The sequence below is a fragment of the Oncorhynchus masou genome, chromosome 18 (assembly GCF_036934945.1).
Source record: "Oncorhynchus masou masou isolate Uvic2021 chromosome 18, UVic_Omas_1.1, whole genome shotgun sequence".
Lineage (NCBI taxonomy): Eukaryota > Metazoa > Chordata > Actinopteri > Salmoniformes > Salmonidae > Oncorhynchus > Oncorhynchus masou.
In genome coordinates, this window is record NC_088229.1 from 24,856,216 (window position 1) to 24,880,169 (window position 23,954).

The 23,954-nt window shown below is 42.7% G+C and overlaps 1 protein-coding gene across 4 annotated transcripts in view; it reads right to left on the bottom strand.

The window, feature by feature from the left end:
- Positions 1 to 1,168: 1,168 nt before the first annotated feature.
- Positions 1,169 to 23,954, bottom strand: part of LOC135504285 (signal peptide, CUB and EGF-like domain-containing protein 3) — a 141,261-nt gene continuing 118,475 nt past the window's right edge. For 2 of the 4 annotated variants that reach the window (XM_064922694.1, XM_064922697.1), the window contains 14 exons: positions 15,353 to 15,469; positions 8,241 to 8,363; positions 7,995 to 8,108; positions 7,775 to 7,870; positions 7,409 to 7,561; positions 6,954 to 7,115; positions 6,625 to 6,831; positions 6,146 to 6,307; positions 5,824 to 5,991; positions 5,566 to 5,727; positions 5,078 to 5,275; positions 4,567 to 4,719; positions 4,386 to 4,465; positions 1,169 to 4,245 (listed from right to left, as the gene is read on the bottom strand). In XM_064922694.1, coding sequence (XP_064778766.1) covers positions 4,093 to 4,245; positions 4,386 to 4,465; positions 4,567 to 4,719; positions 5,078 to 5,275; positions 5,566 to 5,727; positions 5,824 to 5,991; positions 6,146 to 6,307; positions 6,625 to 6,831; positions 6,954 to 7,115; positions 7,409 to 7,561; positions 7,775 to 7,870; positions 7,995 to 8,108; positions 8,241 to 8,363; positions 15,353 to 15,469 — 2,048 coding nt within the window. In that variant the 3' untranslated portion in view covers positions 1,169 to 4,092. The remainder of the gene's footprint in view (positions 4,246 to 4,385; positions 4,466 to 4,566; positions 4,720 to 5,077; positions 5,276 to 5,565; positions 5,728 to 5,823; positions 5,992 to 6,145; positions 6,308 to 6,624; positions 6,832 to 6,953; positions 7,116 to 7,408; positions 7,562 to 7,774; positions 7,871 to 7,994; positions 8,109 to 8,240; positions 8,364 to 15,352; positions 15,470 to 23,954) is intronic. The other 2 variants (XM_064922695.1, XM_064922696.1) reach the window with 2 other exon arrangements.

Below are 23,954 nucleotides of genomic sequence, written 5' to 3' on the forward strand. Positions count from 1 at the left end.
GGAAATATGAACAAAGGCGATGTTTCACTTTTTCTAATGTTGGGGTCACTCTAGGAAAGTCAGCAAATTTCAAGTTGAAAAAATATAATTTAGGGGCTTTCTCTTCTGTTCAACATAGTTTAAGGGTCTTTTTTTTTTTTTTTACCTTTAAGACAACACAAGGGTTAGTATGACTTGATTTAATATTGTATCATTTAGAAACATTATACATGGTTTAAAAACTTGTTGTACTTCTACAGCACTGGATATAATCTCAGCACAGTTTGGGATTAAATTGATGCTCGAATGATTTCCATTCCAGTTTCAAGGGTGAGTCAGAAAGACCAGTACACAAACCTAATACACAAAATAGTACCCGACACACCCCTAATCTGCTCCAATTGTTTTTAAGAGATGGTTAATGTCTAGCCCCGTTTATACCTGGTGCTAACATGGGTCCTTTGTCCTGATCTTGTGTACATTCTGATTGTGCCCACATTTCCAGAAATGTGTTGTCTACACATAGTATTTTAAATGTATGTTATCTGTCCACTGTGTCTGTATTGTGACCAGATATCCTGGTACCTTCCTTTAGGCACATTATGTCACAGCTTTTCTTTCAAAATAAGATATGTTCTTTTTTGTAAGACACATATTGATATAATCAGTCAATGCAGCAACTTGTCAATGATTTTAGAGGGTGGAATAATTATGATTTAAATGGTTTCTCTGTCCAGAGATGTCTATACAAGGCATGTTTGACTACCTTTGGAGGTGGACAGGAGGATCTGATCAGAATCAGATCACAATGTGTCTTTTGATTGTCTACACCTGACTAAAAATGTTGGCACATTCAGAATGTGGACAAGATCAGGACAAAGGATGCAAGTTAGAACCAGGTATAAACAGGGATTCTGAGATGTCCTCCTTAGTCTCATAAACATATTTAAAGAAAAGGGCTACTTTGACATCAAATAATATTACAAATTAAACTCAATTACAGTATGTTTATTTTGAAGTGTTTTTGACAGAAACAAGCTCATAATCTTGTTTCATTTCATCTCTGTACATACTTTTTAATATATTTTTGTTGTACAGTTGATAAAGGTACATGCACGTGTGCATCTTCATCCTCATGGGTTGAACACAGTAGGCGAGCATTTAGAGAACAAACGAGAACTACAAGAAATGTAAGAACAGCAATTCCATTCATTTAAAAAGACAATACAAAATCCAGACATTTTTACATGAGCAATAACAATTTTCAAGTGCAAATACCATTATCAACTCTATGATACATCATAGCAAACTCATGTAAAAAAAACAACAACAAAAAACATCTGGTGTGTTCAGGCTGCAGGGACAGAGGGATGAAGAGAGGGAAAGGATGAGTTGAGACAGGTGGAAGCAGTGAGCGCTATCGAAATGTTGGAATTTAAAAAAAAAACAGGGTGGTATAAATACTAATGGCAACTTTAAAACAAACATTCAAAAGAACACAGCTATGGCAGATGTTCTGTGATGTGTATTAAACAGTTCCTTCTGATTATGAGGTCTGCATGGCTAGGCCACGCTTGTCTTGCAATTTAGCAATGTGGTCAAAATCCTTTTCTCTTGTCCAGAAGCACCTGTGCTTACAACTATCTAAAGGTATTGTACAATAGCTTTTACCATTTACACGGTTTATTTTCTCTTTTATTTACAAAAAAAAATCTAAAATAAAATTATAACAGAGTTTCCAAGGGAAATCCCTTATATTTAAGAGCCGTAGCTAACATGTTGATTCTTCTTCAACAAAGGTTTGAGTGTATGAGGATTACTTGTTATCATTGTCATTTGTTTTTACATTGCAATAATTCCATTGTAATAGTATTGCATTGATCAACTATATTCGTTTTTCAACATTATTGTAGTGGGATGCTGAATATAAAGTAACTTCATTCAAAACCCTAAATAACGCCAGTCACAATTTTTAAAAATGAGTCCAAGAAAAGACAATCCTTTGTTAGGTTTTGACAAATATTAACATTGTTTTTTAGTATTTCTTTGGACACAAAGAGAGGAGTAGCACAATGGAGACTTCATTCATTGCACTTATACAACAAAGGTAGGATGACAGGCACTAGATCTAGTGCATGAGATAATAACTAGGCTTTTGCCGTGTGGACAGTCTTTGGAAGAGCTGGTCTTATTGGGACAGAATCTGACGTGGGTGTTTGGGGAAAAGGGGGCTGGTGTGGGGGGGGGGGTCATTGGATTAGGGAAAGGGTGAAGAGGACATGGAAAGAAAATAGTTTGGGGATCCTGCTCAAGTTTATTTAGATTAAAAAGGACTCAAACCGTGTCAATTTTTTTCTCCATTATTTACAAGATTGAAAGAATAACATTACAATCAGTTGGTAATCCATGGATGAAGAGGCAAATGTGATATGACTTTCAACTTACATGAGGACTGGCGGTAGAATTGTATTTATACTTATGATGCATCTCTCTGAACACAACATTCTTTTATATTAATGCAATGGACTATTAGTGTGATGCGAGCACAGAAAGACGACTTGAAATTGAAGAATTAAAGTGACCTTTTTAAGAGAAGCAGCAAGCGTATGTCCCTCATAGACATTTCTCTGTCTCTCTCTCTCACAGTTGTGTCCAATAAAGACGTTTTCTGTATCACAGAACCTTGCCCTTTAATTAAGATGTATCTCTGTCTCTCCCTCACCAGTCATGGACCATAGAGACATTTATCTGTCTCTCCCTCACCAGTCATGGACCATAGAGACATTTATCTGTCTCTCTCCTCACCAGTCATGGACTATGGAGACATTTATCTGTCTCTCCCTCACCAGTCATGGACCATAGAGACATTTATCTGTCTCTCTCCTCACCAGTCATGGACTATGGAGACATTTATCTGTCTCTCACTCACAAGTCATGGACCATAGAGACATTTCTCTGTCTCTCTCTCTCACCAGTCATGGACCATAGAGACATTATTCTGTCTCTCTCCTCACCAGTCATGGACCATAGAGACATTTCTCTGTCTCTCTCTCTCACCAGTCATGGACCATAGAGACATTATTCTGTCTCTCTCCTCACCAGTCATGGACCATAGAGACATTATTCTGATTTTCATCTGTGATTCTCACAAATCTAGTTTTCTATTTATTTTCCAAAATGTCCATCACCTTCTGGATTTTTTTTTATAAACTACAATTTATACACTTTGTATAAGTTAACTTGGATATAGACTAACAGAAAATATCTGTAGGTAGGCAACAGACAGTTATACAATCTGGACAGATGAAAAAAACATAGAATAACTGTTTTAACAGTAATACCTTAACAAGAAGTTGCTCTAAGAGCTCAGATATAGTAAGGCTTGAATGTTGTGGAATGTAACTATGACATGAAACTGACAGGTCCTTCTCCTTGAGGACTGCTTATGGAGGATATAGATATACAAAAGGTTATTCATTTATCAAAACAGACTCATCCTGTCATGGTTAAAGCTGGAATTCAAGTGAAAGACTATTTATTAAAGCACGTTTACGATAACTCTGTTCCAGCTCAAAACAAATGTGACAAACATATTGCCCTTACATCATTCTTCCTGTTTGACATAAATGCCTCTACCGTTGTCCATTTAGTCAACAAACAGACAACATGCGTCATCTGAAATGCACACGTATCCTTCTAATTATGGATTGCTGTGAAAATGACAGACAAGGCCATCTATGTTATATGATAATAGAAACAAGAATGACAACAGCAACAAACCAAAAAATACAATGACACAAACATATTGGAGTCGTGATAAATATTCAGAAAGAAGAGATGGGCAAGAAAGCCTGTACTGTACTTTGACTCAAGTTGGTTGGCTTCAGATACTGCATGGTTTTGGAGAAATTAAAATGGCATACAACTAAATACTGCAAAACAGATTGAGTATGAGACTGCATAGTGAAGTGTGTCGTCAAAGCCTACAGTATGAAAAAATAGAAGAAAAAAATAGTTATTTTTTGTCAACTTGTTAGAAGTCCTGTGAGAGTTGTTTGGCCTGTTAGAGGGGGGCGGGATCTGGTCCTTCAGGGGCGGGGTTTGATGTGTAGACTACTTATATGGTCGCAAGAAGGCGGAGACTTTGCTGCTTATGAGGCGCAAGAAGGAGTGCGGCAGCATCTCGCTGAACTCCCGAGTGGTGTACTTGAAGTAGTTGTTTGGGTGGGCCAGCACGTCGAAGAGAGTTTTAATCAGCTTTTTATCCTGTTAGGAAGAAGAGAACAACACAGCACACTTTACTGAGAAGTATTCAAGTATACAAAATTATTTATTCAGACAATACCTGACTTGAACATGGCCCACTGAGTGATGCAGTAGTATGTATCTTAGCAGCAGACACTAACCTTTAGGATTTCTTGATGGTTTTCAGAGGCATAGAGTCTTCCATCTCTGACAATGTCCTCTACAAGCTGTTCATAATCCTCTGTGAATCCACAAAAACACATGATACAGTAAACACCTCAGAATCTGAAGACTTGCCCCCTCTGTTTCCTCAGTGGGTTTCTGTGGTGGGTGAGAGTTTACCGTCATAGGTGACATAGGGGATCTGGAAGCCTCGGGCACTGTTAGCCTCATTGGACTTGAAGTTGATCCAGAGTCTGCGGGAGCGGGCGGTGAAGGCTATAGGTCGCTCGTACGTCTGACACGTCTCATAGGTGGTGATGGATGTGGCCGACCCTGGAAGAACAGACGAGATACAGAGAAGATTGACAAAATACTTTGCACATTGGGTATGCAGGCACTCAATCTCAATCTGCTCTTATGATAATTTCCTCAACTTGAAAGCTTCTCAAGTAGACGCCTTAAAAACTAAAACCTTAAAATTGAACTATGTATAGTACAGCATTTGTTGTTTGAGTATTTTCAGTGTTTATTGAAACCTAGATCCAATCTCTATAGAGTGGATTGATATTGTGGAACACCCCACTGGGTTGAGAAGAGGCTGGTGATGGGAGGACGGCTCCTAATAATGGCTGGAATGTAGTGAATGGAATGGTATTAAACACATGCGCTTGGTTATATGAGAGGTGCTTACAGTTCTTCCTCATAACCAGTACGTCTCCACACTCGTCCTCTGAGGGCAGGAAGATCTCAGGCACCACCATGAGGATCTTGCGCTTGTTGGGTGGGTTGATGATCCAGATACATTCCACATTAGCTGGGTAGTTTCCGGGGTAGTTGGGCGACTCAATGTAACCTGTGAACTCTCCCATCTCTCCTCTGCATTCTCGGTCTAATGTACACACACCACACACCACACACCACACACCACACACACAATAATAATAAGTTATTTATATTTCTATTTGGCTTGGTAGATAAAATAAATAATTACATTTGTTACGTGTGGACCAATTCCCTTTAGGGTAGTTTATGCAACCTGGATTTTTAATTTAATATTCATAGAAAAGGAATGCAAATTAAGGCTCAAGGCTACATTTTTGAAAGTCCAAAATAAAAAGTGATTCTGTCAGAAAATGCATTCTGTATGCAAATAGCATGTTTATACAATCAGGAACGTACTCTTGCACTGAGAGACACTGGTGGCCCCATCAAAGTCTGTAGTGGTGTTACCAGGACAGGTGATGCAGTAGTTCTGTCTGAACTCTGTCTGGTAGCTGCCCAAAGGGCAACGAATACAGCGGTGCACCGTAGTGTTGTAGTAGTGGCCAGGGGAGCACTGAACTGCAGAGAGGAGAGGGACACACACATACGCACACTTACAAACCAAATCTGAGGTGAAATAATATTGATGGCACAGGATAATATGACGTAACTGACCTTTGACCTCACAGTCATGGAAGGAGCTGGACCCCTCCCGTTTGGTGCTCAGCCCCCCTCCGCAGGGAAAGCATAGGGTCCGTCCCAGGTCAGGCTGGTAGGATCCAAACGGGCATGGCTGGCATGGCTGAAACCCATCACTGGAGAAGTAGCCAGTAGGACACTGACCTTGATGTAGACAACAGTAACAAGACACTTTCAGTCAAATAGAGATGTACAGTACCCTGTGCTGCACTTCACTATAGGTTACTTTACAATGTTGGCACATGCAGACATATGAATGGATAATTAGTGCAGTCTGCCATCAGGGGTGTGTATGTACCTGCACAGGAGGAGATGTTGCGTGCCCCGGCAGGTCCATGCCCATCACTGCCAGGGCACAGGTCACAGGCCAGCTGCCCCTCCCTCTCCTGAAAGGTGCCAGGTGGGCACTGGATGCATCGTTCCTGTTCCCCTTGGTAGTACGATCCTGGCAAACATCTGACTGAGAGAATAGCCAGGAGGGGTCTGGTGAGAGAGCTATACAGTACATGCACTGACGCCAAACACTCCTTGCTCCAAACTAACTAGCGCACCACAGCTCTGGAGATGTTTTTGTATTCAGTACATGAGACTATAGGAATACATAAGTACACACGAGTCATAAATAGTCCTGAGAACCTATGTCAGTTTATGGTTTGTGTCACGACAGTGTCTTGACTGTTTATGCCATCTGTGATATAATAACATTTTCGTACAGAATCATGGTCTGCATGGTAACTGGTGACAGAGAAAGATGGCTGCCAAACTGGTCTTTCTTACCACAGCGTCCGCTGTCCTTCTCCCGTCCTGGACCACAGTTCTCGTGGCCTGCTGAAGCGACCTGGGGCAGCTTCTGGGCCACCTCGTACTCCAGCCCAGCCACGCGGATCAGGAAACGCTCCTGATTGATCGACTTCTTCAGGGCCTTGATGTATGTCTTCACTTGCTTCTCCATGCGCTGGCGCAGGCAACTCAGGTTACAGCTTCCTATGAGGGAGAAGGGACAGTACATTAATTCATTGAGCAATCAAAAATGAATCAATCAGTCAATCACAGTGTCAGGGAGGCATATCAAAGCAGACATCTTGTAAATCTCAGTACTGATTGACCTGTGGTGTCTCCTGGCTTGACCTCCGCCTCGAGCTCCAGGGTGATGCGTGTCACTTCTTTGTTGGTGGGGTTACGGACACGACGCCCTTTGGCCTTCTTGGAGGAGTCACATTTGAGGTTGACAAACGTAACCAGGCAGTTATTGCAGGGCTGTCCACTTCCTAGAGACACATTATTGTAAAACAACATTGTAAGTTACTGGGTGTCAACATCCATGCTGGGTCTTTCATGGGTTAGGGGTGGGGTGGTTGCGTTGGTCTGTTAGCAGCATATGTTAGACAGATTACTGGCTTCATTGCACATAATCACAGTGAGGGTTACTATGTAGCAAATACACAGAGACCCACTTACCTACAAATTTGCTGTTGAATATGCACACACTGAATATGAGACATACAGAAAAAAAGAATGCACTGTAGTTGAATTGTCAGTTTTTTTGTAAGGCCATCATTACCAAGGTCTGGAATGTAGGCCAGATGTGGCCCCTCACCTGGCCCCAGCGCTCGGCCCCTGTCCTCAGCCCTGCCTGTCAGCTTGGGGTGCAGGTGGCACTTGGCATCTTTGATCTTGAAAGAGGCGGTCTGCTTCACTGGAGGGGCCCCTGTTTCTACAGGCAAACAGAACAGTGCAGGTGGATGGGTGTAGAGGAGGACCACACTACAATAGAACCATTCCGTCCACAACAGTTGCATATATGCAGTGGCACAGACAGGAACAATATACAAACCCATTGATACTGACCACAACCCCTAACCCTAACCCTAGCTACATCTGCAACCTTCTGCCTAAGTCCTAAGAATGCCTCTGTAGGACACTGTACCTATGCAGCTCGGACTGCTGCTTGTGTTCAGCCTGGCTGGGGATTTGCCTCGTAGGATGGGGATGCCACAGCTCACTGTATAGCTGCTGTCAGATTCTGTAAATGATTCAACATATCGTTACAGCTTCAGTCAGAAGTAATTTAAATCAATAGCACACAATATTTGAGATAGAAACTGTAACAATGTGTATTAACGCTGATATTGTATGGATGCCTCTACCTGCCAGATAGTGAGCCTTGGAGGTGCAGGTGAGGGAGCAGCTCTCTTTCTTGCCGGTTTTACTGCAGGTCAGAGTGGTCTTGGGAGCTAGGCCAGGCAGACATTTCACCAGCTCTGAATGAACATAAAAACACCATCACAATCATACACTACTCATCAATTACAACATCCTTTCCATGACTTTGGAACCAAGCCATAATGTGTGTTTCTATGTCCAGACCACCGGGTGGTGGTGTTGTTACATACCAATGCAGTCCTTCCTGTTCCAGTGCAGCTTGTATCCAGTTGGACAAGTACACTCATAGCTGCCCTGAGTGTTGACACAGCCATATTTACAGCTACCGCGGTTTATACTGCACTCATCAATATCTGCAGAGGAAAACGGACAGTTATGACCATGTACAGGTAAACTTGAGTAAATACTTGAGATAAAAACTTGAGATACAAAATACTTTGAAACTCAGTGCTGAGTTAATTAAGCAATTAAAACATCCCAGAATGCTTAGGGTTATGTATAAAAATGCCCAGTTGCTCATTATTTTGGCTACCATGGCAAGAAGAAATACATATCTCAAAAGGGGTCTCAAATGAGAATGGGGTATAAAGGGTGTGTGTCTCAGTCACCAGATCTCAACCCAATTGTAACACTAATGAGAGATTCTGAAGTGGTGGCTGAGACAGCTTTTTCCACCACCATCAACAAAATGGAATTTCTCATGGAAGATGGTGTCACATCCCTCCAATAGAGTTCCAGACACTTTTATTATCACAGTTACCTGTGTCTAGACCCAGCTACCAAAACACTCATTTGAGTGGAAATCCACAAGGCAACAATTCAACACATCAAACACATAGACATACAGTACCAGTCAAAAGTTTGGACACACCTACTCATTCAAGGGTTTGGAATGCTATTCCAACAGCCTTGAAGGAGTTCCCACATATGCTGAGCACTTGTTGGCTGCCCTTCCTTCACTCTGTGGCCCAACTCATCTTAAACCATCTCAATTGGGTTGAAAATAGTAAAAATGAAGAAAAAACCTTGAATGAGTAGTTGTGGCCAAACTTTTGACTTGTACTGTATGCACACTCACTCACTCACTCACTCACTCACTCACTCACTCACTCACTCACTCACTCACTCAATCAGTTCTACTGTCAGTGATCACGTCTACAAAATATGAATGTCTGTTTTTATAAATAGGCCTGATTTTTCATTTGAATCCAGGACGTGATATCACTGCTTTGCATTTCCCCTTGGTCAGAAACTTCTCTTCCCACCAAAATTCTCTCTCTTTGGGAAGAAGAACACTTGGAGGGACTTTACAGAGCCAGAGAGGAGTAAATGATAATAACTTTTTAACACACATAAACCAAAACCAAGGCAAGGCGGTGTGGCTCGGTGCTGAGGATGAGGAGGACAAGGCAAGACAGTGTGGCTCGGTGCTGAGGATGAGGAGGACAAGGCAAGACGGTGTGGCTCGGTGCTGAGGATGAGGAGGACAAGGCAAGGCGGTGTGGCTCGGGCCTGAGGATGAGTTGGACAAGGCAAGGCGGTGTGGCTCGGGCCTGAGGATGAGGAGGACAAGGCAAAGTGGTGTGTCTCTGGGCTGAGGATGAGGAGGACAAGGCAAGGCGGTGTGTCTCTGGGCTGAGAATGACAAGGCAAGGGGGTGTGGCTTGGTGCTGAGGATGAGGGGGGACAAGGCAAGGCAGTGTGGCTTGGGGCTGAGGATGAGGATGAGGAGGACAAGGCAAGGCGGTGTGGTTTGGTGCTGAGGATGAGGGGGACAAGGCAAGGCGGTGTGGCTTGGTGCTGAGGATGAGGGGGACAAGGCAAAGGGGTGTGGCTCGGTGCTGGGCCAAGCCAAGCTTAGTGACAGGGACACCAGGAGAGAAACACAGATAATAACAGTGATTGATGATGTGGCCTGCTGATAGAATATCGATTAGCTTGATTATTCAGCGTGAATAAAACAGCCTGCAAGCCTCCACTGCTCTTTCCCACCATGAAGAGGATGACTACATCAATAGTGTTTGGCTGGGGTTGTGTTGTCACAAAGCAAAGGAGATGCATCTGTCTGTCAAGCTGCTTGTCTGAAGAAATCTGACCTTCACCTTGAATAACTCCATTTAGAGTTTTTCTCAATTGCTAAAACACGATTTCTGAAATCTTGCTCCATTTCCTGAAAACATTAAACGCAAAACCTCATCTTCAAGCAGTATTTACATAACCTCTGCCTTCTCTTGCAAAATGAAACATTCGCCTCAAAACAGTTTTACCTGTGTTCAAAATCAAACACTGCTCTCAAATCCTAAACAAAGTGATCAAAATTATATTCACTCTCAAGCAGTCAGTAAACAATACACCGAAAAATAGAAAACACATTGTTCAAAACATACAATTCTCAGGGTGAAGTACATTTTTAATCTAAAAAAATATTCATATTTTCCAGTCATTGTCTTTTGATGAACGAAAACATGTTCTATCATAGTAGCTCAAAACTGATCAGGAATTACTCCTCTGCTTTGCTCTTTGCAATTTTGTTTTTTGTTCTTCCTCCTCCTTGTACGCCTATTTTTACAGTACCGTACCCTGCATTTCACAAACTTGTCCTTTGTCTTTGTGATACTGTAATTCTTGTTCTTTGTTGATATGAACCTGCAACCAGTCAAAATCTATTGAGCAGTCAGTACTGTTAATAAATGGAAAGCACAATGTTCAGGGCCATACAATTTTTCCATTGTACAGTATACAGCCTACAATGCACTGTACTACAGTATCCATTCTCAGACTTTCTCCTTCCCACCTTCAACAACCTGTTTGCTCTCTGAACTGGTTTATATTGGTTGTGTCGCATCATTTGAAACAGGTTAAATCAATTTTGAATGGTTGTGTTCAATCAATGACATATGTTCTTTATTTGTATTTGATTGTTGCCACTTGTGTTTACCAGTATGGATGACATGTGCATTAGAGTGCAGAATGTGTTGTGAGAATGAGAATGTGTTTAGAGTTTTGCTGAAAAGTCTAAGTGAGATCTGCAAATAGTGTTTTACCATGTGAAATGGTTTAAGGTATTGACAACAGACTGTGTTTTACCATGTGAAATGGTTTAAGGTATTGACAACAGACTGTGTTTTACCTTGTGAAATGGTTGAAGGTATTGACAACAGACTGCATCATTAGCTAAATGAGTCCAGGCAACTGATAACTTTGTTCAGCCAATGGGTTTTAATGTTTTAGCAATTGAGAAAAACTGTAATGAGAAAGAGAGAGAGAGAGGGATAGAGAGAGTGAGAGAAAGAGAGAGTGAGAGACAGAGAGAGTGAGAGACACACACAGAGAGAGAAGAGAGATAGATAGAGAGAGAGAGAGAGAGAGAGAGAGAGAGAGAGAGAGAGAGAGAGAGAGAAAGAGAGAGAGAGAGAGAGAGAGAGAGAGAGAGAGAGAGAGAGAGAGAGATTCAGTTGAAGAAATCAACTCATTCATCCCAGAGGCCAATGTGGGATTGGAGAATAAGAGTGGAGAGTCAAAGAGAGAGAGAAGAAAAAGACATTCAGATTGACATGAATGCTGACCTCATGCATCATTATTGTCTGTGGATGATATCATCCGCTGGTGTCAAAGGCATTACTCCAACTCCAGGGGGGAACGAAAAGAAACATGAAAATGAGCTAGCTCACCCGCCGGCTCTTGCTTTCTTCAATAGGCATCAATACCTGTCATCTCCCTGACACGCAGACACACATTCTTCTGCCCCAGACTCCAGTGAGACTGAGAGGCTGTAGAATAGGCTAATCACAGTTTGACTGTGAAGGTCAACAGTAAACAGAGGGCACCATGTCTGTAGAGAATGGGGTACATTGTCTTCTTAAAAACTTCTTAGGCCTTGGGGGCGGTATTCGGAAGTTCGGATAACTGACGTGCCCAAAGTAACCTGCCTGTTACTCAGGCCCAGAAGCTAGGATATGCATATAATTGGTAGTATTGGATAGGAAACATTCCAAAGTTTCTAAAACTGTTAAAATAATGTATGTGAGTATAACAGAACTGATATGGCTGGCAAAAACCAGAGGAGAATCCATCCGGAATTAGGTCACCACCTATTCAGACACTTGTCTATGGGATATTCAAAGGAAATCCTCCCAGATTGCAGTTCCTATGGCTTCCACTAGATGTAAACAGTCTTTAGAAAGGGTTTCAGGCCTGTTTTTTTATTTAAATGAGCTAGAATTTGTAGTTTTTCAAGGTGGCTATCATTTGGACTGTAGTCTTGTGGCACGCGTGGATGAGGGTGCGCACTTCATTATTTATTTACGGTATTGAACATACTATTCTCCGTCTTAAATTGTATAATTTCTTTACATATTAGGGTACCTGAGGATTGATTAGAAACGTTGTTTGGCTTGTTTGGACGAAGTTTATTGGTAACTTTTGGGATTGCTTTGTCTGCATGTTGAACAAATGGAATGACTTTTTGGGGATATAAAGAAGGACTTTATCGAACAAAACTACCATTTGTTGTGTAGGTGGGACCCTTGGGGTTGCAAACAGAGGAAGATCTTCAAAGGTAAGTGATTTATTTTATCGCTATTTCTGACACCTCTGCTTGTTAGGAAAATGTTTTTAAAGATTTTATGTGCAGGGCGCTGTCCTCAGATAATCACATGGTATGCTTTCGCCGTAAAGCGTTTTTGAAATCTGACAAATCTTAACAAGAAGTTAATCTTTTAAATTATGTATGACACATGTATTTTCATGAATGTTTCATTTTAACAATTATTTTGTATTCTGAATTTCGTGCTCTGCAATTTCACCGGATGTTGTCGAGTTGGGGCGCTAGTGTCCCACCTAGCCTTAAGAAGTTTAAGTCTACTCAATGCTTATCAAGTGATTGTAACCAAGTCAAATTCAACACATATATAAGTCGTATTCTAATGATATCTAATATCAACTTGGTTTTATGTAAACAACATATTGATTCATTCAGATGGAATAATCAGACAGTAACATCTACTCTACAGCTAGCGTACCACCTCAATACATGCCTCTCTCACTTTAACGCCACAATGTAACTCCACCATGTGGTTTTCCTAATGCCTCAGTCAGGGTAGTCTCTCTCACATGTCAGCTGAAGCCAGTGATGACAGGCCTCCACAGCAGGTCACTGACCTAATCGGGGTTATTTAGGGTGAGTCCATTGTTAAGCACTGAGCAGCAGTCTCTGGCGTGTTTGGCAGCTATATTTCAACTGATAAACTACGGTGGGGAATAACACAACCTTGGTTACTGCTGTGGAAGAGGAGGTGCAGGGGAAGCAACATAAATCTCAGGGTTATCTAACAGTTCCGACAGTGTAGACTAGAAGAGGGAGGGAGAGTCGTTCATCACCAGTAGGACTTTTCTAGAATGGCACACAGATACACACACAGCTCTTATGCCAGGCAACTATTCTGCCCTCTCATTCACACATATTACATTCCATGTGCTGGAAATATGCTATCATAACATTTCTGCATTGATAGACCTGTCAAAACGAACAAGAATGGAGAAGAAATAATTGGAAAGCTATGTGTTTTGTGTGTGTACATAGTCTGTCTCTCTGTCTCTCTCTCTCTCTCTCTCTCTGTGTCTTTTTCCTCTCTCTCTGTCGCGCTCTCTTTGTCTCTATTTCTCTTTGTCTCTCTCTCTCTGTCTCTCTCAATTCAATTTCAATTTAGGGGGTTTATTGGCATGGAACACATATGTTAACTTTGCCAAAGCAAGTAAAGTAGATAATAAAAAAAGTGAAATAAACAATTTACAGTAAACATTACACTCACAAAAGTTCCAAAAGAATAAAGACATTTTAATGTCATATTATGTGCAAATTGTTAAGTACAAAAGGGAAAATAAATAAACATAAATATGGGTTGTATTTACAATGGTGTTTGTTCTTCACTGGTTGCCCTTTTCTTGTGGCAACAGGTCACAAATATTGCTGCTGTGATGGCACACTGTGGTATTTCACCGAATAGATATGGGAGTTTATCAAAATCGGGTTTGTTTTCAGATTTTTTGTGGCTCTGTGTAATCTGAGGGAAATATGTCTCTCTAATATGGTCATACATTGGGCAGGAGGTTTGGAAGTGCAGCTCAAATTCCATCTCATTTTGTTGGCAGTGAGGACATAGCCTGTCTTCTCTTGAGAGCCAGGTCTGCCCACGGCGGCCTTTCTCAATAGCAAGGCTATACTCACTGAGTCTGTACATAGTCAAAGCTTTCCTTAAGCTTTGGTCAGTCACAGTGGTTAGGTATTCTGCCAATGTGTACTCTCTGTTTAGGGCCCAATAGCATTCTAGTTTGCTCAGTTTTTTTGTAAATTATTTCCAATGTGTCAAGTAATTATCTTTTTGTTTTCTCATGGTATGCTTGGGTCTAATTGTGTTGCTCTCCTTGAGCTCTGTGGGGTCTGTTTGTGTTTGTGAACAGAGCCCCAGGACCAGCTTGCTTCGTGGCCACTTCTCCAGGTTCATCTCTCTGTTGGTGATGGCTTTGTTATGGAAGGTTTGGGAATCGCTTCCTTTTAAGTGGTTGTAGAATTTAACGCCTCTTTTTCTGGATTCTTATAATTAGTGGGTATCGGCCTAATTCTGCTCTGCATGCATTATTTGGTGTTTTATGCTGTACATGGAGGATATTTTTGCAGAATTCTGCAAACAGAGTCTCAATTTGGTGATCGTCCCATTTTGTGAATTCTCTCTCTCCTCTTTCTCGCTCTGCCTCTTTCACTCTCTCTCTCTCTGTGTCTCTCTGTCACTCTCTCAATGTCCTACACCTCCTCTGAGAGACCCTCTGCTGAGAGGTCTCTGGAGACAGCATCAGATTAAGACCCATGAAACACAGACCATCAAAGGACCGCCGAAACAGCCTGATGTGCTCAAACAGGTCCCTCCCTCTCTCTACCCTGCAGATCTAGCACACACCTGTCGTCTGGAACTACCAAACCTCTACCACCCTGGAATAGATTACCTTTACCACAGCATCAAGCACGTCCTCTTATAAGAGTTGTTTGTTTTAGTGCAACAGGTGGAGCCATTGGTGCTACTGTGTTCTACTCATGTCACAAAATCAAGGCTAAATCAGTCTTCCTCCAACTCAGAATTGCATCAGCATTAGACTGACTGGTCTGATGAGCAATATGGAATAAGGAGCCATACAAACAGACTACACAAAATACAGCTGGTATAGAAACTAGATGAAGTAATGCCAATGAATATTCAAGTTACGAGGGATAACGGTCTAGAGAAGTGTGGTGGACTGGGTGAGTAATAGTGTACAGAGCCCTGGAGAGGGGGGATAAGTGTCACCTTACCTCCACAATGTGCCAGACCGTAGAGAACATAGCCTTTATGACAGAAGCACTGGAAGCTGCCGGGGGAGTTGACGCAGGAATGGTCACATGCCCGGTCAAAAGAACACTCGTCAATGTCTGGGAAGAGGGAAAATATAGAGAGACATAGGTATGAATTCACATTATTCACTTACACTTCTTACAACTCATTTAAGATGTTATAATGACAAAAAAACACTATTTATGGCAGCTTGGATTAGTAATAAATTGCAATGCGACCTGGCAAATAACAAACGTTTTTGAAAATTGAAAATCATTTTGTTTGGAATGAGACATTGGTTGACAGTCTGAGCAGGAGAATGTTTCCTCTACTGATAACAGGAGCTTTGGCCCATTTTTCAATTCCAAACTACCTGTCGATCATTTCCCCATATCACTGTTTCATCCTCTAAAAAAAATACAATTTAATGAACGTTCCCTCTAGCTCACTATCTTGCAAACTTCTCATTATTTTGTTCTGAAGCCAATTGGAAATAATTTGTCTGAGAAGCATAGAGTCATGAATATGTCTGTCTGAAATAAATAGCCCCATACCACTCCAGCCAACTTCCCTGCCCCCTGCCCCCCACCCAGCACTACATTGTTACTTTCTCTATCTGTATTCCCTGCCCCTTCCCCCTGCCCCCTGCCACCCAGCACTACATTGTTACTTTCTCTATTTGTATTCCCTCACCCTGCCCCCTGCCCCCTGCCCCCCACCCAGCACTGCATTGTTACTTTCTCTATCTGTATTCCCTGCCCCCTGCCCCCCACCCAGCACTACATTGTTACTTTCTCTATTTGTATTCCCTGCCCCCTGCCCCCTGCCCCCACCCAGCACTGCATTGTTACTTTCTCTATCTGTATTCCCTGCCCCTTCCCCCTGCCACCCAGCACTACATTGTTACTTTCTCTATTTGTATCCCCTCACCCTTCCCCCTGACCCTGACCCTGCCCCCTGCCCCCACCCAGCACTGCATTGTTACTTTCTCTATCTGTATTCCCTGCCACCTGCCCCCTGCCCCCTGCCACCCAGCACTACATTGTTACTTTCTCTATTTGTATTCCCTCACCCTGCCTCCTGACCCTGCCCCCTGCCCCCCCCCCACCCAGCACTGCATTGTTACTTTCTCTATCTGTATTCCCTGCCCCTGCCCCCTGCCCCCTGACCCTGACCCTGCCCCCTGCCCCCCACCCAGCACTGCATTGTTACTTTCTCTATCTGTATTCCCTGACCCTGCCCCCTGCCCCCCACCCACCCAGCACTGCATTGTTACTTTCTCTATCTGTATTCCCTGACCCTGCCCCCTGCCCCCCACCCACCCAGCACTGGATTGTTACTTTCTCTATCTGTATTCCCTGACCCTGCCCCCTGCCCCCCACCCAGCACTGCATTGTTACTTTCTCTGTCCGTATTCCCTGACCCTGCCCCTGCCCCCACCCAGCACTGCATTGTTACTTTCTCTATCCGTATTCCCTGACCCTGCCCCCTGCCCCCCACCCAGCACTGCATTGTTACTTTCTCTATCTGTATTCCCCGACCCTGCCCCCTGCCCCCCACCCACCCAGCACTGCATTGTTACTTTCCCTATCCGTATTCCCTGACCTTGAGCTAAAATAAAAAATCCCAGACATTTTCCAGAAAACATTTTTCTCTCTTTGAGGGAGCGTGCAATTAGCATGCTGACTGCAGGAATGTCCACCAGAGCTGTTGTCAGAGAATTTCATGTTAATTTCTCTACCATAAGCCACCTCCAATGTCGTTTTAGAGAATTTGGCAGTATGTCCAATCGGCCTCACAACCACAGACCACGTGTAACCATGCCAGCCCTCCACATCCAACTTCTTCACCTGCGGGGTCATCTGAGACCAAAGTGGGTGGGCCTATACCCTCCCAGGTCCACCCATGGCTGCGCCCCTGCCCAGTCATGGGAAATCCATAGATTAGGGCCTATTGAATACATTTTTATTGACTGATTTCTTTATATGAACTGTAACTCAGTAAAATCATTGAAATTGTTGCATTTGCATTTATATTTTACAAATGCGTCATAGACACAGCCAATGAGTTTTCTACTTGACAAGCCCCTTGTAAGAACACCTCCAACTAAAGAAGTGGGCTTGGGTTAAGATTAAACGCCATTTCACGCCAGACAGGGAGTCTTCAGTGTGTTGAGAGGAACACAAGCTGATGTCGAACATTTCAAACACCCGTAAAAGGTTTTATTACTGCAATTTGGCATAAAGAGGAAATATTCATTCAGGTAAAGAATTGGAAGTGATCTCCACTTTATGTTCACATTGTGAACTCTCTTTCACAATACCTTGAATGGAATCATATTTCTGTTCAACACTGGGCTACTGAGGAAGAGATGCTTCTCATATAATACCACATTGGTTTATTACTTTGGGGCTCAGTAGAGCTTTAAGGGGCAGTGCAGTTACACATTTGATTGTACATTTTTGTAATGATATTTCCACACTATGAGGTCGAAATTGTCTAAGAGCTGTTTGAATGAAAAATCCTGGAATTTCAACATGTGTGATGGAGTTTTTGACCCAAATCATGAAATCCCAATCTTATCATATTATATATGCATGTTATTTGCATAAGTATCCTCCTACTTTGAATGGGTAAATGGGTTTTGACTAAATGGGATACAGCATGTCAGATTTTACTTTTCGTAGCAGGTTAAGATAACGTATGCAGCAGGTTAGGAGAATTAACGTAGCAGGTTAGGTGAAATAGGTTAAGGTTAGGAAAAGTTTTGACGGCAATTTGACAAAAGCTGTATCCCTTCTAGGGTAAGCTGGGTAGGCTCTAGCTGTGTATGTATATATATTTACATTTGTATCAACACACCAACACGATCAGACAGAGCATTTCAATGGCAAAGGAGGCTCATGGAAATAAATTATAACATTTTTATTTGGAGTTATTTTCATGAAATAAAAACACACAGCGATTCATTAGTCATACAGTGATGATTTAAAAATACAGTAATGATTTTTTTTTAATCTAAAATGTAAAGACTGCATAGGGGCTTTAAGAGCTAACTTTTACATAGCTGTCAAAAATAGAAATTAATTGGCATCTAAATGGCATAATTTGTTTAGTTTGAAAGAACTCCTCTGGGATATTGGGATGCTAGCTAACATCTCAGGACTGGGGTTGACTGGGTACATGCTTTGCTGCTTGGACATACTCTATCCAGCTCTGATCAATATGATTGAATGGGAAGAAGCAACCTGTTGCGTTGTATTGTACTACACTGTACAAAGTAAGGGATGGGCTTGGATGTTTCAAGATGCTCGATGTTCGGTGTTTACCAGCAGGTAAGGTGAGGTATGCAGTGGTTGGCAGGGCTTGAGACCCATGGTGTACGTGCAGATGAGGAACACACTGAAGGAACAGTGGCTGCAGTTTTTTTAACACAACACAGGCAGAAACCCCCTTGCTTGCTCCCTCCATCTGAACAATCTCACATTTCTACAATTGTGTTATTTATGGGGTGCCAGGCATATGACTGCATAAGATAAAATAAAAAATAAAAAAACAAAGCCACAGGTTTCTTCCTCCAATCCTCCTCCGTAGCAGCAATTACGCTGACTCACGCTGTGCCAAACTGGCCTACGAATCCCCCCACCACCTCCTCTTCCCCCTCAGCTACAAAAAATAACAATCCTTCAGAGCAAATACATGTTACAACAATAGAACGGTGAAACAATGCCTGGCAGAGGCTGTTTACACAGAGTAGATAAGGCCGTGATGCTCCTCCTGGGGGAGACCTAGTAGGATCTGATAAGGGCCCTCCGACAACGCCCTCATAGGGATTAGCAGGGGATGGGGGGTGGGTAGGGGGGAGGAAGGGTCGAGGAATGCCTCCAAGCCCTGGACCGGGCCAGACATGTCGCGTCTTGATTGATGGGCCGTGGGCCGCTGACAGCTGGGAAACACAGTGTCCGTTCAAAGCAAGATAAACGGGGTTGTGGAGTTCAGTTTATACATCCCAACACCTTACCACAGTATGCACTTTGTGTACTGTAGTAGGTTCTTCTTTTTACCGAACAGCACAGCCACATCTCTAATAAGTCAGGATTTATTAGGATTGTTTTTACAGCTATTTTACTCACGTATGGCACTGTCTTCAGGTGGTATAGATAAGAGCGTTATTTGGGCTTAGCACATTTCCCTCTTCCTTTTTTCTCCCCAAAGTTCCAAAACAACAATGGCCAGCCAGGCCAGATCTCAGCTAGCTAGCGTGGGAGATGGTCCCTGCTGTAGTCACCCAGCTGGGTCTTGGACTGAGGAGGTGCTGACCACACACCACTTACCTAAGAATTATACTGAACAAAAATATAAACACAACATGGAACAATTTCTAAGATTATACTCAGTTACAGTTTATATGATGAAATCAGTCAATTGAAATAAATGGATTAGACCCTAACACAGATACAGATTCCAGGGAGCGTTCTCCGAGCATGCACAGAACAGCTGGCACCCATATTAATTTTCAACCTCTCCATGTCCCAGTCTGTAATCCCCACATGTTTAAGATGAGCACCATCCTTCCTGTCCCCAAGAACTCTAAGGCTTCATGTCACAATGACTACCGCCCTGTAGTACTCACTTCTGTAATCATGAACAGTAGTGGAGAAGGTGGAAAGTTTTAAGTTCCTCGGCGTACATATAACGGACAAACTGAAATGGTCAACCCACACAGACAGCGTGGTGAAGAAGGCGCAACAGCGCCTCTTCAACCTCAGGAGGCTGAAGAAATTTGGCTTGTCACCAAAAACACTCACAAACTTTTACAGATGCACAATCGAGAGCATCCTGTTGGGCTGTATCACAGCCTGGTCTGGCAACTGCTCCGCCCACAACCGTAAGGCTCTCCAGAGGGTAGTGAGGTCTGCACAACGCATCACTGGGGGCAAACTATCTGCCCTCCAGGACACCCACACCACCCGATGTCACAGGAAGGCCAAAAAGATCATCAAGGACAACAACCACCCGAGCCACTACCTGTTCACCCCGCTATCATCCAGAAGGCAAGGTCAGCACAGGTGCATCAAAGCTGGGACCGAGACTGAAAAACAGCTTCTATCTCAAGGCCATCAGACTGTTAAACAGCCATCACTAACATTGAGTGGCTGTCACGACTTCCACCGAAGTTGTTCCCTCTCCTTGTTCGGGCGGCATTTGGCGGTCAACGTCACCGGCTTTCTAGCTGCCACCGAACCATGTTTCATTTTTCCTTTTGTTTTGTCTGTTTACACACCTGGTTCCCATCTCATAATTATGTTCCTTATTTAACCCTCTGGCTTCCCTTTCTGTTTTGTGCGTGATTGTCTTTCGTGTGTTGGAGTTCGAGTCCTGTTTTGTCCTTGTTTTGTAACGGGATTTTTGTTACGTTCTTGGATTGAGTAAATACAGTGTTTTTTTACTCTTACCTGTGTCCTGCGCCTGACTCCTTCGCTATCTTCTAGATAGACTCTGACAGTGGCTGCTGCCAACATACTGACTCAAATCTATAGCCACTTCAATAATTAAAAATTGGATGTACTAAATGTATCACTAGTCACTTTAAACAATGCCACTATATATAATGTTTACATACCCTACATTACTCATCTCATATGTATATACTGTACTCTATACGATCTACTGCATCTTGCCTATGCCGTTCGGCCATCGCTCATCCATATATTTATATGTACATATCATATTAATTCCTTTACACTTGTGTGTAAAAGGTAATTGTTGTGAAATTGTTAGATTACTTATTAGATATTACTGCATGGTCAGAACTAGAAGCACAAGCATTTCGCTACACTCGCATTAACATCTGCTAACCATGTGTATGTGACCAATAAAATTAGATTTGATTTGATCTACGAAGTGTTATGAGAGGCTGGTTATGGCACACACTAACTCCACCATCATACCAGACACCCGAGACCCACTCCAATTTCCATACCGCCCCAACAGATCCATAGATGATGCAATCTCAATTGCTCTTCACACTGCCTTTACCCACCTAGATAAGATACTGTACCTATGTGAAAATGCTCTTCATTGACTACAGCTCAGCGTTCAACACCATTGTCCCCTCCAAGCTCATCACCAAGCTTTGGACTCTGGGTTTGAGCACCTCCCTCTACAACTGGATCCTGGATGTCAACACAGGGGTGTGTGTTTAGTCCACTCCTATACTCGAGGTTCACCTAGGACTGCGTGGCCACACATGACCAACACCATCATCAACTTTGCTGACATCACGATGGTGGTAGGCCTGATTACTGGCAACGATGAGTCAGCCTACAGGGAGGAGGTTAGTGACCAGGCAGAGTAGTGCCAGATCAACAGCGTTCCCTCAACATCAGTAAGACCAAGGAGCTGATCGTGGACTACAAGGGGGGGAGGACTGCAGTGGAGTAGGTCAAGAGTAGGTCAAGAGTGTCCAAATCACTAAAGACTTAAAATGGTCCAAACACACACGCACAGTCGTGAAGAAAGTGTGACAGCGCCTCTTCCCCCTCAGGTGGTTGAAAAAGTTCAAAGCTGTATCATTGAGAGCATCTTGTCTGGCTTCATCACTGCCTGGTATGGCAATAGCACCACCCTCGATCTCATGGCGCTACAGAAGGTGGTGCAGACAGCCCAGTATATCATTGGGGCAGAGCTCCCTTCCATCCCAGACATCTATATCAGGCGATGTGGTAGGAAGGTCCGGAAAATCGTTAAAGACTTCAACCACCCAAGCCATAGACTATTCTCTGTGCTTCCACAAGCGGTACTGGTACATCAAGTCTGGCACCAACAGGCTCTTGAACAGCTTCTATCCCCAAGCAATAAGACTGATAAATAGCTAACACAATAGCTAACACAATAGCTACACAGGCTATCTGAGTTAGCATTGTATCTTTATTGACCTATTTGCATTTTTGCACTGTATCTTTGCACACAGAGAGGGCCATACACACTCACAAACACTAACTCCATCATTAGCTCACTCACACATACATTTATACTGACTCTACACCCACTCACATACAAGCTGCTGCTACTCTGTTCATCGTACATCCTGTTGCCTAGTCATCTTACCCCTATACCTTTCTACCGCTATCACTCCAGTATCCCTGCACATTCTGAATATAGCATTGGATCTGACCCTGTATACAGTATGCTTACTTACTTATTGTGTTCTTCATATTTCTTTTTATTTCTTGTGTTTTTCTAGTATTACATTGTTATTGATCATTGCATTGCTGGGTTTTGAGTTTGAATTTCACTGTACTTGTGCATGTGACATTAAAAACATGAAACTTGATATGCATCTGTTGGTCACAGATACCTTTAAAAAATAGGTCGGGGCGTGGATCCGAAAACCAGTCAGTATCTGGTGTGACCACCATTTGCCTCATGCAGCGCTAAATAACTCCTTCACATAGAGTTGATCAGGCTGTTGATTGTGGCCTGTGGAATATTGTCCCTCTCCTCTTCAATGGCTGTGCAAAGTTGCTGGATATTGGCGGGAACTGGAACACGCTGTCGTACACGTTAATCCAGAGCATCTGAAACATGCTCAATGGGTGACATGTCTGGTGAGTATTCAGGCCATGGAAGAACTGGGACACTTTCAGCTTCCAGGAATTGTGTACAGATCCTTGCGACATGGGGCTGTGCATTATCATGCTGAAACATGCATTTACAATTGTGTTTGTTGTCTGTAGCTTATGTCTGCCCATACCATAACACCACCGCTACCACGGGGCATTCTGTTCACAACATTGACATCAGTAAACCGCTCCCCCACACGATGCCATAAACGTGTTGTGAGGCCGGTTGGACGCACTGCCAAATTCTCTAACACAATGTTGGACGAGGCTTATGGTAGAGAATTTAACATTAAATTATCTGGCAACAGCTCTGGTTGACATTCCTGCAGTCAGCTTTCCAATTACTTACTCACTGAAAACTTGAGATATCTGTGGCATTTTCGGCACATTTTAGTGTGGCATTTTATTTAACCCAGCACAAGGTGCACCTGTGTAATGACAATGCTGTTTAATCAGCTTCTTGATATGCAACATCTGCCAGGTGGATGGATTATCTTGGCAAATGAGATGTGTGCACAAAATCTGTGAGAAATACACTTTTTGTGTGTATGGAAGATCTCAGGGATCGTTTATTTCAGCTCATGAAAAATGTTGCGTTTATATTTTTTCAGTATAGTATATTGCTGATGATGTTAGGACATTGGATAAAGGTGTCCACTCAAAAAAGGATCTGCACAAAAAACATGAATAAAAAATGGCCAAGCACTATATTGACAGTTACCTATCAAGGAAATACAGTAAGATCATGTGGGACTACCTAACCATGATATATTGAGGAACAAAACATCTCTTCTCACACTGTAAACAAACAGTACACTAGAATAAAACTATAGACCTGCTAAAATCCCTGTCTCCCTGCATTGGACCAATCAGTCGGTCAGTCAGTCAGACAGTCACCCATGTATAGCAGACACCCAGGATTACTGCAACAACCTGACAGCAATTTAGAGAAATTAAT